The 15223-nt window shown below is 43.6% G+C and overlaps 1 protein-coding gene across 3 annotated transcripts in view; it reads right to left on the bottom strand.

Annotated features, from left to right (window-relative positions):
• Positions 1-15223, bottom strand: part of acsm3 (acyl-CoA synthetase medium chain family member 3) — a 57656-nt gene that overhangs the window by 19350 nt on the left and 23083 nt on the right. For all 3 annotated transcript variants that reach the window (XM_068056475.1, XM_068056474.1, XM_068056476.1), the window contains exons 6-7: positions 7347-7426; positions 6469-6592 (exon numbers count right to left, since the gene is read on the bottom strand). In XM_068056475.1, coding sequence (XP_067912576.1) covers positions 6469-6592; positions 7347-7426 — 204 coding nt within the window. The remainder of the gene's footprint in view (positions 1-6468; positions 6593-7346; positions 7427-15223) is intronic.

Genomic DNA, 15223 nt, shown 5'->3' with positions numbered 1-15223 from the left:
CCATTTTTCTACTAATACTGATTTCTTTCAATTCCTCTCTCTCACTAAGCCCTGTGTTCCCCAGGAGAGGCAGTGGCGTACTGGTATTGTCACTGGACTAGTAACCCAGAGACCCAGGTATTGCTCTGGGGACATGGGTTCGAATCCCACCACAGCAGAAGGTGGAATTTGAATTCAATTAATAAATCTGGAATTTAAAGCTAGTCCAATGATGGCCATGAAACCATTGTCGATTGTTGTAAAAACCCATCTGGTTCACTAACGTCCTTTAGGGAAGGAAATCTGCTGTCCTTAATCGGTCTGACCTGCATGTGACTCCAGATCCACAGCAATGTGGTTGACTCTTAACTACCCTCGAAATGGCCTAGCAAGCCACTCAGTTCAAGGGCAATTAGGGATGGGCAATAAATGCTGGCCTGGCCTGCGATGCCCACATCCCATGAAACAATATAAAAAAAAACATCTCTGGTATGATATTTGTGTCCTCCTTTGTGAAGACCGAACCAAAGTATGCATTTAGTTGGTCAGCCATTTCTTTATTCCCCATAATAAATTCCCCTGTTTCTGACTGTAAGGGACCCACATTTGTCTTCAATCTTTTTATTCACAAACCTATAGAAACTTTCACAGCCAGTTTTTATGTTCCCCGCAAGCTTGATCTCGTACTGTATTTTCCCCTTCTTATCAATCCCTTGGTCCTCCTTTGCTGAATTCTAAACTGCTCCCAATCCTCAGGTCTGTTGTTTTTCTTGGCAAATTTATATGCCTCTTCCTTGGATGTAATGCTATCTCTAATTTCCCTTGTAAGCCATGGTTTGGCTACCTTTTCCGTTTTACTTTTGCGCCAGACAGGGATAAACAATTGTTGCAGTTCATCCATGCGTTCTTTAAATGTTTTCCATTGCCTATCCACCGTCATCTCTTTAAGTAACGTTTCCCAATCCGTCATGGCCAACTCGTGCCTCATACCTTCATAGTTTCCTTTACTAAGATTCAGGACCCTTGACTCGGAATCAACTACATCACTCTCCATCTTGATGAAGAATTCTATCATATTATGGTCGCTCATCCCCAACGGGTCTCGCACCACTAGATTGCCAATTTATTCCTCTCTCATTACACAATACCCAGTCTAGGATGGCCTGTTTTCTAGTTGTTTCCTCAACATATTGGTCCAGAAAACCATCCCGTATACACTCCAAGAATTCCTCCTCTATATTCCTTCTATATTGTGACTAATTTGATTTGCCCAATCTATATGTAGATTAAAATCACCCATAATTACATATGTTCCTTTATCGCATGCATCTCTAATTTCCTGTTTAATGCCATTCCCAACATCACCATTACAGTTTGCAGGTCTATATACAACCCCCACTAACGTTTTTTGCCTTTTAGTGTTTCTCAGCTCTACCCATACAGATTCCACATCATCAGAGCTAATATCTTTCCTCACTATTGCGCTAATTTCCTCCTTAACCAGCAATACAACTCCACCGCTTTTTGCTTTTTGTCTGTCCTTCCTAAATACTGAATATCCCTTGATGTTCATTTCCCTGGTCACCTTGCAGCCATGTCTCCGTAATCCCAACTATATCATACCCGTTTACAACTTTTTGCGCGATTATTCCATCCACTTTATTGCGAATGCTCCACGCGTTAAGGGACAAAGCCTTAAGGCTTGTCTTTTTAACATTACTTGTCCTCTTCCCAATATTTTTCCCTGTGTCCCTGTTTGATTCTGGCCCTTGATTTCTCTGCCTATCACTTTTCTTATTCCCCTTACTGTCTTTTGTTCTTGTCTTTGAGCCCCCCTCATCTGATTCCTTGCAAAGGTTCCCATTCCCCTGCCATTTTAGTTTAAACCCTCCCCAACCACTCTAGCAAATACTCCCCCAAGGACATCAGTACCTGTCCTGCCCAGGTGTAACCCGTCCAGTATGTACTGGTCCCACCTCCCCCAGAACCGGTCCCCCAGGAATTTAAAACCCTCCCCCTCACACCATCTCTTCAGCCACGTATTCATCCGATATATCCTGCGATTTCTACTCTGACTAGCACGTGGCACTGGTAGTAATCCTGAGATCACTACCTTTGAGGTCCTACTTTTCAAACTACTTCCTAGCTCCCTATATTCTGCTTTTAGGACCTCATCCTTTTTTTTAACCTATGTCATTTGTACCAATGTGTACCACGACCACTGGCTGTGCACCCTCCCCCTTCAGAATGTCCTGTAATCGCTCTGAGACATCCTTGACCTTAGCACCAGGGAGGCAACATACCATCCTGGAGTCTCTTTTGCGGCCACAGAAACGCCTATCTATTACCCTTACAACTGTACAACTGAATCCCCTATAACTATTGCATTCCCACACTTTTTACTCTTCCCCTGTGCAGCAGAGCCAGCCATGGTGCAACGAATTGGGCTGTTGCTGCTTTTCCCTGAGAGGCCATTCCCCCAACAGTATCCAAAGCAGTATATCTGTTTTGCAGGGGAATAGCCACAGGAGATTCCTGCCCTGCCTGCCTAATCCTCTTGCTCTGCCTGGTGGTCACATGCTGGTCCCGGGCACTGGAATTGTTCCCAGCTTCCGACATGGAGCACGAGGAGCACACCATGCCTTTGAGCTCTCCTGCCATGACTCAACCCTTTAAATTAATTTCAACCTTCTGGAAGATCTTAATGTCCAATAATATCAGTTACTGTAGGGCCCTTCTTCCCTGGTCCTCGATACTACAGAACTCCCTAAAAAAAAACACTACTTACTATATTTGAAATTAACTTTAAACTCTTAAACTTTTCTTACCTGAGATACCCAGCTATTTACAGCTATTCCTTAACAGCAGTGACTCACCAACCAATCACCTTGCAGCTCTCCTGTGACATCACTGTTGGCTTCTTTTTTCAAAACTCCGGCACACTGGAAGAGGTTCGACTGCTCTCCACTCCGCTCCTGAAGGTAAGAGACTGGACCTTGATTCTCGGGCTCGATTTATAGGCTCTGCTTTCGGCATTCTCCCCACAGGTCCGCTCCACTCCTCTCTGCTCCGCTCCCAGAAGGTAAGAGACTGGGCCTCGATCCTTAGGCTCGATTTCTAGGCTCCGCTCTCGGCGTTCTCCCCACAGGTCTGCTCCGCTCTGCTCCTGGAAGGTAAGAGACTGGGCCTTGATCCTCGTGCTCGATTTATAGGCTCTGCTCTCGGCGTTCTTCCCACAGGTCCACTCCGCTCCGCTCCTCTCTGCTCCGCCCCTGGAAGGTAAGAAACTGGGCCTTGAACTTCGCGCTCGATTTATAGGCTCCGCTTGCGGCGTTCCCCCCACAGGTCCGCTCCACTCTGCTCCTGGAAGGTAAGAGACTGGGCCTCGATCCTCGGGCTCGATTTATAGGCTCCGCTCTCAGCGTTCTCCCCACAGGTCTGCTCCGCTCCTGGAAGGTAAGAGACTGGGCCTTGATCCTCGGGTTTGATTTATAGGCTCTGCTTTCGGCATTCTCCCCACAGGTCTGCTCCGCTCCTCTCTGCTCCGCTCCCAGAAGGTAAGAGACTGGGCCTCGATCCTTAGGCTCGATTTATAGGCTCCGCTCTCGGCGTTCTCCCCACAGGTCTGCTCCGCTCTGCTCCTGGAAGGTAAGAGACTGGGCCTCGATCCTCGTGCTCGATTTATAGGCTCTGCTCTCGGCGTTCTTCCCACAGGTCCACTCCGCTCCGCTCCTCTCTGCTCCGCCCCTGGAAGGTAAGAAACTGGGCCTTGATCTTCGCGCTTGATTTATAGGCTCCGCTTGCGGCGTTCTCCCCACAGGTCCGCTCTACTCTGCTCCCGGAAGGTAAGAGACTGGGCCTCGATCCTCGGGCTCGATTTATAGGCTCCGCTCTCAGCGTTCTCCCCACAGATCCGCTCTGCTCCTCTCCGTTCCCGAAAGGTAAGAGACTGGGCCTCGATCCTCGGGCTTGATTTATAGGCTCCGTTCTCAGCGTTCTCCCCACAGGTCCACTCCACTCCCCTCTACTTCGCTCCATGACTTGGAACTATATTGCCCTTCCTTCACTGTCATTGGGTCTCAATCCTGACACTCCCTTCCTCACATCACTGTGGGTGTACCCCAAGGACTGCAGCGTTCAAGAAGGTGGCTCACCACCACCTTCTCAAGGGCAATTAGGGATGGGCAATAAATGCTTGCCAGCCAGCGATACCAACATCCCATGAAAAAATAAATAAAATGCCATTGACTATTTTGTATACCTTGAAAAAGTCTCCTCTTGGTTGCCTTCCTTGAAGGCCAAAAGCCTAAATTTTTCAGTCCTTCCTCATAACTTGGTCCTTATGCAGGGGGTCAGTTTTGAAGTTGTACTGTGCATCACATTTTAGGTCTTGAATGTCCACCTTTGTAAGACTGAATAGGTACTATTTACAGCTATGTCAGCATTAACATACAGCTGGTGAACTTGCATCACCAATGCAACCCTACTCCAGTCCTAAAATATCCACTATGCACCAATACATCAATGTTGCTCCCGTGAGACCTTGTTGACCACTGGGGAAAATTATCTGCATAACTTTAAATCCTTCCTACTCAGAAGTAAATTGTTCAAAATGTTTACATTCGCATAACCATAGGGGAACCATTTCATCTCTTGTGCTATATTCTAAAGGCAAGAACAGCTTTGCCTGAAAAAAAAAGCCATGAAAATAGTGGATTAAGTAGTTCCTGCAGCAACAGATGTCTGTTTCAATATGTATTCCGTTAAAAAATACAGCACATTTTTAGCAGATGTGAAATCACAATCACAAAAAGTCCTCACAGGGTAGATTTAGACATTCAATGGAGTGATTAAAGTTTTAAATAATATTTTGGCAGCCCAGGCTGCATTCTATCCAGCTATTAGGTATTTTGACCCCTGCAAAAAAAAATTGCTACTTTCCTCGCTGTCTCATAAAAAGCAGAACCGTTGAAAATGACAAAGCAAATATGAAACTCAACATAGCAACACTTTAATTTTCAGAAGATTTAAAAGTAATGTTTGAAGCGCAACCGAAGAGTTATGCTAAAAATATTAGTGGCTACTTGTGTTTTATCAGCAATCTTGAGTTGGAATTATCAAATGCAACATAATTGCCTAAAATATCTGCTGTTTTGTTATAAGAGGCCATTTCCCATCCGAGATGGGTAAAAAGAGTTATGTAATCAGAAGCAATTATGTTTGAAAAGATTCCTTCTTTAAGGACAACATGTTTAAATTTCACTGCATCAGAAAAGAACAACAATGATTTCCCAGTGGCAAATATAATTCATATTTGCATTATGGTACAGTGACTTTAAGCATTATATGAAGCTTTGAATGACTGGATAGGCCATGCAATAAAATTACATTCAAGTGATAAAACTGCATGGCTTAAATAGCAGGTTTCTTAGCAACCCCTGAAAAGGGCTAAACACATACAAATGGTTATTCATAAAATTTGTATTTTAGGTAGATGAAGAGAAGGAAGCACAGCTATGGTGACTCTGGTAGTAATTATGAGGTGGCTAGAAAAGAAAACATTTCTGGAGATGCTTTGGCTATGACTGGATGGGTAATGGTGGAACCAAGCGAGGGTAAACCCATGGAAATGAAGAGGTGTTGCAAAAGATGGTGTGGTCAACCATATCAAAGGCTGCAGAGAAGTCCTGGTAGACTAGAAGAGTTAATGCACCATGGCCACAGATAAAGAGATGTCATTCACAGTTTGATTATGGCTGTTTCAGTCCTGTGGCAGGGTAGAGAACCCGATTAGAGAGATTCAAATACGTTGCGGGAAAGATGGCCACTAATTTGGGCAGCAACAACAGTTTCAAACAGTTTGGAAAAGAAAGGGAGGTTGGAGATGGGACAGCAGTTTCAAGGACAGAAGGGGCAAGAATAGTTTTTTGAGGAAATAGTTACTGCAGTTTTGAAAGGGAAGGGCATAGTTCCAGACGAAAGGGAATCATTTACAATGTCAGTTAGCATGGGGGCCATAAGAAAATTTAGTGAGAAGTCTCAAGGAATTGGTGTCAAGAGAGCAGGCGATCTCATGGAGATGAGCTTGGGGAGGACATATAGGGAAATGGAAGAGAAACTAAAGATAGATGTAGGTTTAGGGCAAGGACAGTAGGGAAGTTTGGCATAGTGGGGAAGGGGGCAAGCAGCAGAGGTAGCTGAACAGATGGTCTCAATCCTAATGACAAAGAAGTCCATGAGTTTCTCATACTTGTTGGAAGTGAGGATGGAGGGAGCAGGTGAGAGGGGTTGAAGGAGATGATTGGTAATGGAGAAAATAGCTACAGGCTATCTTTATTCTCCAGATGATCCTATGTTACAAGTTATTTCCTAAGGTTCAAGAACTGCCTTCCTAGGTTACCAGGCACTTTCCATCATTGCAAAGCTGGCTGGTTTCTTTCTTTCTTCATTAAAGAAACACAACCTGTTACTCAAGGTTAAAACACTTACTGTCTCTGTCTGTCCATATCCTTCATAGATGTCTAAGCCTGTCTGTTCTTTCCATTTCTCCATCACCTCTGGGTTAAGGGGCTCACCAGCGCTCACACAATGCTGGAGGTTTTTGAATCTGTAACTAAATTTAAAAAGAAAAGTTGAGGCTATAAGTGGTGCAGAGCTTTCAGCATCAGTCTCATTGTCTGTTTAGATAAGTTCTCAATATACCATGCATTGGAACTAGAAATAATTTTTTTTTTAGAATTTTGAGACGGTGTTGAAGTCCTTTGTAGGGTAGGCTACATTTATATTTTAATTTTTGGATGCAAAAATTTCAGTTTCATAAAAATATGAACATCCAAACCCAAAATGGATAAAATTCAGGTATCTGGAAAATCAATTCAGTCTGCAGGAACTCAGGTTACAAAAGAGATCAAATTAGATCAGTGCTCTTGTTTTATTTTTGATATGCTGGGCTATTTTGTGTGTCCAGCAGTATGAGTCCCCTCCCACTTCCTTAACTAAATAGCTTTGTTGCGGCTTCTGTAGAAATGAAACACAAAGAATGTGCTAGAATTGGCCTTTGGTCAGTCATTTACTATTGTGCTAATCTCCATGTAAACTCTTACCAAACTGCAGGAAAGGTTTCAATCTGCAAACAAAGTCATTTGGAGAATACTATCCTGAAGAAAACAAAACTACCTACAACAATGCAGTAGTTAGTAAAGGGAAAAGGGCACTGTGCCGAATCAGGAAGAAGCTGTAAATGGTTTTAAGGAGTCCTGGGCATGGATGCAGACAGCATGGTGATGTCGGTGGGTTTGCATAGTTGTTAAACATGATGAGACAAAATGGATGGTAAACAAAGAATGATCAGAAAATGAATAATATACCTGCTGACATTGCTCTGTACAAGCATACGATATGTAGTAGGCGGAGAACAGAAGGTTGTTATTGGATACCTGGATAAAACCTAGGAAAAGAACATTTAAAAATAAATCAACCAAAGCCAATAGCAAAATAAACATCAGTCTTCAAAGAACAGCATGCCTCAGGCAGGAATTTTCTGGATACCACAAATAACCAGCCCAATTATTCCGGTCTGTATACATTTAAAAAAAACTTTCAATTTTTTAAAATACCGAATGAAATTCACTACGAACTTCCTGCCACATTTGTCATTCTTGATTTGGAAAGATCTGGTTCCTATCCTTCTTCACTTGACTCCATGCCCACAACATCATATAGGGAGAAATGTGCAGACCTGTGTAGGTCACTCGGGTTGGTTGGAGTGAGAGTGCATGAAACTCAACCACATTAAAATTTAGTCACAAAAAAGCCAAAATAATTTTGAATATAAAATTCCATAAGGGATAAGCAGGGAAATAATTTAATGGAAACAAAAATAAAGTTGATCATGTAGAACCTCCTTCAGCATCCAACTAGACCAAATATACTTAATGATGCTATTGTTGGACTTCCAATTCCTATCAGGATCCTGAGGATATCATAGGACCCCAATTGGCATATGTTAATAATGCTCTCGCCTGAGTCCAAGAGAGGAGAGTACTCAGGAGCAGTGAGCATAGCAATATTGATAAAAAGGAGACGAGAAAAGTTTCAATGAAGAAAGAAATTCTCTGGGGGCGAGATCAGTAATGTATTGGATGGCAAGCTTTTTCTTGTATACTCCCGGGGTATGTGAGAGAGGTACCAGAAGAGACCCAGCCCCTAACACAGGAGTAGAATGCAAGCAATGACAAACTTCAGCTTGCAGAGCATTAAGAATTTTTGAGAGGAAAATAAATGTTCATCACAAAAGGCGGCAAATTTTTTGCAAGCAGCTTTAGGAACAAAAGAGATGTGGCAGTACTACTTGTGATGAGAGGAGACAGTGAAACCAAGCATTGTAACTGTAGTATAATATAGTAGATACTGCATTGTTACTGGGCAGATTATGTAAATAGACTGTGTGCATCATCACAGGAAGTGATGAAATGTAATCTGTACAGAACCTCGTGGAGAATTGTGCAGGAAACCATAGATGTAAGATGTTAGAACGTTACAGCGCAGTACAGGCCCTTCGGCCCTCGGTGTTGCGCCGACCTGTGAAACCATCTGACCTACACTATTCCATTTTCATCCATATGTCTATCCAATGACCACTTAAATGCCCTTAAAGTTGGCGAGTCTACTACTGCTGCAGGCAGGGCGTTCCACGCCCCTACTACTCTCTGAGTAAAGAAACTACCTCTGACATCTGTCCTATATCTATCACCCCTCAACTTAAAGCTATGTCCCCTCATGTTTGCCATCACCATCCGAGGAAAAAGAAAAAGACTCTCACTATCCACCCTATCTAACCCTCTGATTATCTTATATGCCTCTATTAAGTCACCTCTCCTCCTCCTTCTCTCCAACGAAAACAACCTCAAGTCCCTCAGCCTTTCCTCGTAAGACCTTCCCTCCATACCAGGCAACATCCTAGTAAATCTCCTCTGCACCCTTTCCAAAGCTTCCACATCCTTCCTATAATGCGGTGACCAGAACTGCATGCAATACTCCAGGTGCGGTCTCACCAGAGTTTTGTACAGCTGCAGCATGACCTCGTGGCTCCGAAACTCGATCCCCCTACTAATAAAAGCTAACACACCATATGCCTTCTTAACAGCCCTATTAACCTAGGTAGCAACCTTCAGGGATTTATGTACCTGGACACCAAGATCTCTCTGATCATCTACACTACCAAGAATCTTCCCATTAGCCCAGTACTCTGCATTCCTGTTACTCCTTCCAAAGTGAATCACCTCACACTTTTCCGCATTAAACTCCATTTGCCATCTCTCAGCCCAGCTCTGCAGCCTATCTATGTCCCTCTGTACCCTACAACATCCTTCGGCACTATCCACAACTCCACCGACCTTAGTGTCATCCGCAAATTTACTAACCCACCCTTCTACACCCTCTTCCAGGTCATTTATAAAAATGACAAACAGCAGTGGCCCCTAAAACAGATCCTTGCGGTACACCACTAGTAACTAAACTCCAGGATGAACATTTGCCATCAACCACCACCCTCTGTCTTCTTTCAGCTAGCCAATTTCTGATCCAAAGCTCTAAATCACCTTTAACCCCATACTTCCGTATTTTCTGCAATAGCCTACCGTGGGGAACCTTATCAAACGCCTTACTGAAATCCATATACACCACATCCACTGCTTTACCCTCATCCACCTGTTTGGTCACCTTCTTGAAAAACTCAATAAGGTTTGTGAGGCACGACCTACCCGTCACAAAACCGTGCTGACTATCGCTAATGAACTTATTCTTTTCAAGATGATTATAAATCCTGTCTCTTATAACCTTTTCCAACATTTTACCCACAACCGAAGTAAGGCTCACAGGTCTATAATTACCAGGGCTGTCTCTACTCCCCTTCTTGAACAAGGGGACAACATTTGCTATCCTCCAGTCTTCCGGCACTATTCCTGTTGACAATGACGACATAAAGATCAAGGACAAAGGCTCTGCAATCTCCTCCCTAGCTTCCCAGAGAATCCTAGGATAAATCCCATCTGGCCCAGGGGACTTATCTATTTTCACACTTTCCAAAATTGATAACACCTCCTCCTTGTGAAACTCAATCCCATCTAGCCTAGTAGCCTGAATCTCAGTATTCTCCTCGACAACATTTTCTTTCTCTACTGTAAATACTGACGCAAAATATTCATTTAATGCTTCCCCTATCTCCTCTGATTCCACACACAACTTCCCACTACTATCCTTGATTGGCCCGAATCTAACTCTAGTCATTCTTTTATTCCTGATATACCAATAGAAAGCCTTAGGGTTTTGCCTGATCCTATCCGCCAATGACTTCTCGTGTCCTCTCTTTGCTCTTCTTGGCTCTCCCTTTAGATCCTTCCTGGCTAGCTTGTAACTCTCAAGCGCCCTAACTGAGCCTTCACGTCTCATCCTAACATAAGCCTTCTTCTTCCTCTTGACAAGCGCTTCAACTTCTTTAGTAAACCACGGCTCCCTCGCTCGACAACTTCCTCCCTGCCTCACAGGTACATACTTATCAAGGACACGCAGTAGCTGCTCCTTGAATAAGCTCCACATTTCGATTGTTCCCATCCCCTGCAGTTTCCTTCCCCATCCTACGCATCCTAAATCTTGCCTAATCGCATCATAATTTCCTATCCCCCAGCTATAATTTTTGCCCTGCGGTATATAACTGTCCCTGCCCATCGCTAAGGTAAACCTAACCGAATTGTGATCACTATCACCAAAGTGCTCACCTACATCTAAATCTAACACCTGGCCGGGTTCATTACCCAGTACCAAATCCAATGTGGCATCGCCCCTGGTTGGCCTGTCTACATACTGTGTCAGAAAACCCTCCTGTGTTCAATAAACTCCTGTTATTTCATCCGTCAGACCCATATATTCTGTACTAAGCCTAATAGTTATCAGAATATTATATGGTAGCAGCGGTAAATTAGAAAAGATGGAGAAATCTTTGCTTTTGTTGGAGAACTTAGAAAAAGTAGCTGGACTGAATCAAGCCGAGGCGTGGGTGAGATGGTACCAGAGGTTTATAAGGTATTGTGCTTCATCGGGTTTTGCACAGAAGCCTGACAAGGAGCAGGTCAGTAGCTATTGAATGCAATGGAGGAGTATGCAACCACATCCTCCTTACTCAAGGCATAGATGAAGATCAGGCTACATATGAAGAAGTTATTAAGGCACTCGAGGAGTGTGCCAAACTTAATAAGTGTACTCAGCAGAAAGGCGATAGCATTGATTCATTTATCAATGACTTTCAAACTCGCGGAGGATTGCGAATATAGTAGCTTACAGGAAGAGCTGATTAGAGATAGGATTGTAGTCCATGTATTAGACAACACCCCTTTGGATCATCTACAGTCAATGGATGATCTCACGTTAATGAAAGTGATTGAGTTCAGCAGACAAGCAGAGGTTAAAAGGATTAACCGATTCGTTGTTCGAGAGGACAGAGAGAGTCCGATCTCAAGAGCAGCAGACTCCATTGAATGCATTAAAATGAAAGGGAAAAATGACGGTAAAAGACAAGAAAGTTGGGAACAGCATCTAGAGGTAGTCGCAACCAACTGCAGAAAGTGTGGTTAAGTGAGGCACAAGTGGGAAAACTGCCCAGCCAGAGAAGCAGAGTGTTTTTCATGCAAAAAAGGGACACTTTCAGTCAGTGTATCGCACTAAAAAAAAGCACTGAATGCAATTAAAGGAAAATCCTGAGAGAACAAAAAAGTTTATGAAGTACATGATGTACAAAGTGTGGAAATATAGGGATATATATAGGGGAAATCCAGGCAACCAGTGAGAGTTGCTGGATGGTAGAAATTCTTGTGGAAGGCAACAAGACTGATTTGAAACTGGACACAGGAACAGCAGTTTCAGTATTATCAGACACAGAACCGTGGCTGAAAAAGAAAATTCTCAAACTAACAGGTAAAAAATTATATGGGCCTGGAGGCATCAAGTTGAAGGTAATGGGAGAGTTAAAGACAACATTGAGTTACTGGGGAAAGCAAATTTCTGAGACCTTGTATGTAATTAAAAATCAAAACTGTTCATTCCTAAGTAGGAAGGCTTGCATATTTACAACACAAATATAGAGTGGAAGAGCTTGAATGTAAGGGAGACAAGCCTAGAAATTTTAAAGCCAAATTTCCAAAAGTATTTAGAGGATTGGGGAAGTTAAAAATGGCATATTTTGTTCCTCTAAAGAAGAAAGCAGAACCAATGGGCTGAATTTTACCGGTCCCTCGATGCCATGGTTCGGTAAAATTCTGCAGGGAGAGGCATGCCTCTACCCGTGTCGTTGTGAAGGGCCCAGCAGTGGGGGCACCTCGGTGTGGCTGCCCCCCCCCACTCCATCACCTGGTGGCGGGCCCTTCATCTCCATATTAAAATTACCCCTAATAATATTTAAATTAACTTACCTGCAGGTGGAGGTATTCACACACCAATTTAATGGCCTCCGTTTGGCCTTCGCTCACCTTCGGAACTCCGTTCCAAGGTGCGAACCTGGTGGGGAGGGAGGAGGAATAAAATTTTCAGGGTGGAGGTGGGTGGAGCAGTGGGGAAACAATTTTTATTGGATGTGGGGATGGTTAAAAGGGGTTGAAGGGCTAAAGATTGAAGGATGGGGGGGGGAAAGTTCAGCTATTTGAAAAAACCAATTGTTGGTCATTTCGGGCAATCAAATGACCATTGAGGGGGATTTGGGGAAGGGCCTCCATCACTTAACTTTATATTTAATAAAAATGACTATTGATGTACCTTTAAAAATTAAAATTAACTGTAAGCCCTTTAAAAATGGAGCCGCGTCTACATAGTGGTGCTGGACACTGTTGCCGGGGACGCGGTGGCTGCCCCCTCTACTCCATCGGGGGCAGCTGCTCCACCCCCTCTATTAAATCAGCCATGTGCGTAATATCACGGGGGCTCAGGGAGGGCGCATCCACGCGAGATGCACGCCGCCATTAGAGTGCGCTACTGTGAACTCCAGTGCACTCGTAACATTCAGTCCAGTATGTTTGTATACACAGGAAAGTCCCACATCCACTTCTAGAAAAAGTTAAAAAGGAAATTGAATTAATGACAAAAAAAGCAGTTATTTCACCTGTAGCAAAACCTACAGGATGGTGCTCAGGTATGGTTCCAGTGAAGAAACCTAACAGTTCAATTGGAATCTGTATTGGCCTGACACAACTGAATAAGGCAGTGGAAAGAGAAATACATCCAATGTTATCAGTAGATAAGAGTTTGGCAAAACTAGGAAGGAGCTCAATCTTCACCAAATTGGATGCAGATTTTGGCAATTACCCTTAGATGAGGAATCTACACTTCTAACAACATTTGTAACACTGTTTGGCAGATTTTAATCAGCAGATTATCATTTGGAATAACATCAGTGCCTCAGATCTTTCAAAGGACTATGTTGAGGATTCTGGAAGGATTGGATGGAATTATTTGCCTTTTGGATGATGCCAATCAAAAAGAACACAATGTTAGAGTAACAGCAGTACTGCAAAGATTGGAAGAAGCATGGAACAAAAAATGTGTTTTTTCACAGCCAATGGTAAAGTTTATTGGACATATAATAGAGGGTTTGTGTATTCGAGCAGATCCACAAAAGACAAAACTGATAAGGGAATTCCCAGAGCCTAAAAATGTACAGAGCTTCAGCAGTTTATGGAAATGGTGAATCAAGTAGGAAAATCTCTACCCAATTTAACCACAATCAATGAACCATTAGGACAGTTGTTGAAAAACAACAATGTTTGGTGTTGGAAAGAAGGCCAGCAAGAATCAATCGAGAAAATCAAAGGAATGTTAATATAATTGGAGGCATTAGCCCATTATGACCCGGTGCTATTCACCATCATAGCTGTGGATGCATCACCTACGGGATTGGGAGCAGTCCTATTTCAAGTACAGAGAGATGGGAGACGCAGGCTGGTATATTTTGCTTCTTGTTCATTAACAGAAACCAAGCAGAGAACTGTGTTAATAGAAAAGGAAACTTTAGCAGCAACTTGAGCATGTGAAAAAATTTCAGGTTACATCCTAGGACTTCAATTCAAAATTGAAACAGATCATAAATTGTTGGTTACTCTATTAAACTCAAAGGAGCTTGCAAAATTACCTCCAAGAATACATGGTTAAGATTGATGAGATTTGAAGCAAAAAATGAATACTTTCCAGGTAAACAGCAGGTCACAGGAGCTGCTTTACCAGGTAGTCCAACAGCAGGACCAGAAAAAGGAAATATTTTGCTTCTCAAAGAGTAGATGTTTTTGCTTTGACAACGACAACAACGTTACCTCTATCACCAACAAGAAAGAATCTAACCATCTCCTCTTGACATTCAATGGCATTCTTTCTTTGGCCTCCTTGCCTCGAAAGACAATGGGTAAGCACCTAGAGGTGGTCAGTGGTTTTTGAAGCAGCGCCTGGAGTGGCTATAAAGGCCAATTCTAGAGTGACAAACTCTTCCACGGATGCTGCAGATAAAATTGGTTGTCGGGGCTGTTACACAGTTGGCTCTCTCCTTACACTTCTGTCTCTTTTCCTGCCAACTGCTAGGTCTCTTCGACTCGCCTCTCTTTAACCCCGCCTTTATAGCTGTCCGCCAGCTCTGGCGATCACTGGCAACTGACTCCCACAACTTGTGGTCAATGTCGCAGGACTTCATGTCGCGTTTGCAGATGTCTTTAAAGAGGAGACATGGACGGCCAGTGGGTCACACACCAGTGACGAGCTTGCTGTACAATGCATTCTTGGGGATCCTGCCATCTTCCATGAGGCTCACATGGCCAAGCCACCTCAAGCGCCGTTGGCTTAGTAGCGCGTATATGCTGGGGATGTTGGTCACCTTGAGGACTTTTGCTTTCAAGATACGGTCCTGCCACCTGATGCCAAGGATTCTCCAGAGACAACAAAGATGGAATGCATGGAGATGTCGCTCTTGGCTGACATACATTGTCCAGGCCTCGCTGTCGTGGAGCAAGGTACTGAGGACACAGGCTTGAAACACTCGGACTTTTGTGTTCCGTGTCAGTGCGCCATTTTCCCACGCCCTCTTGGCCAGTCTGGACATAGCAGCAGACGCCTTTCCCATGCACTTGTTGATTTCTGCCTTGAGAGACAGGTTAGTGGTGGTAGGTGAACTCGTGAACCCCTTCCAGAGCGTGGTCGCCGATATTGACGGATGGAGCAT

The sequence above is a fragment of the Heterodontus francisci genome, chromosome 24 (assembly GCF_036365525.1).
Source record: "Heterodontus francisci isolate sHetFra1 chromosome 24, sHetFra1.hap1, whole genome shotgun sequence".
Classification (NCBI taxonomy): domain Eukaryota; kingdom Metazoa; phylum Chordata; class Chondrichthyes; order Heterodontiformes; family Heterodontidae; genus Heterodontus; species Heterodontus francisci.
Note: the sequence above shows the minus strand (reverse complement) of the source record. Positions and strands in the feature narration are given on the sequence as shown.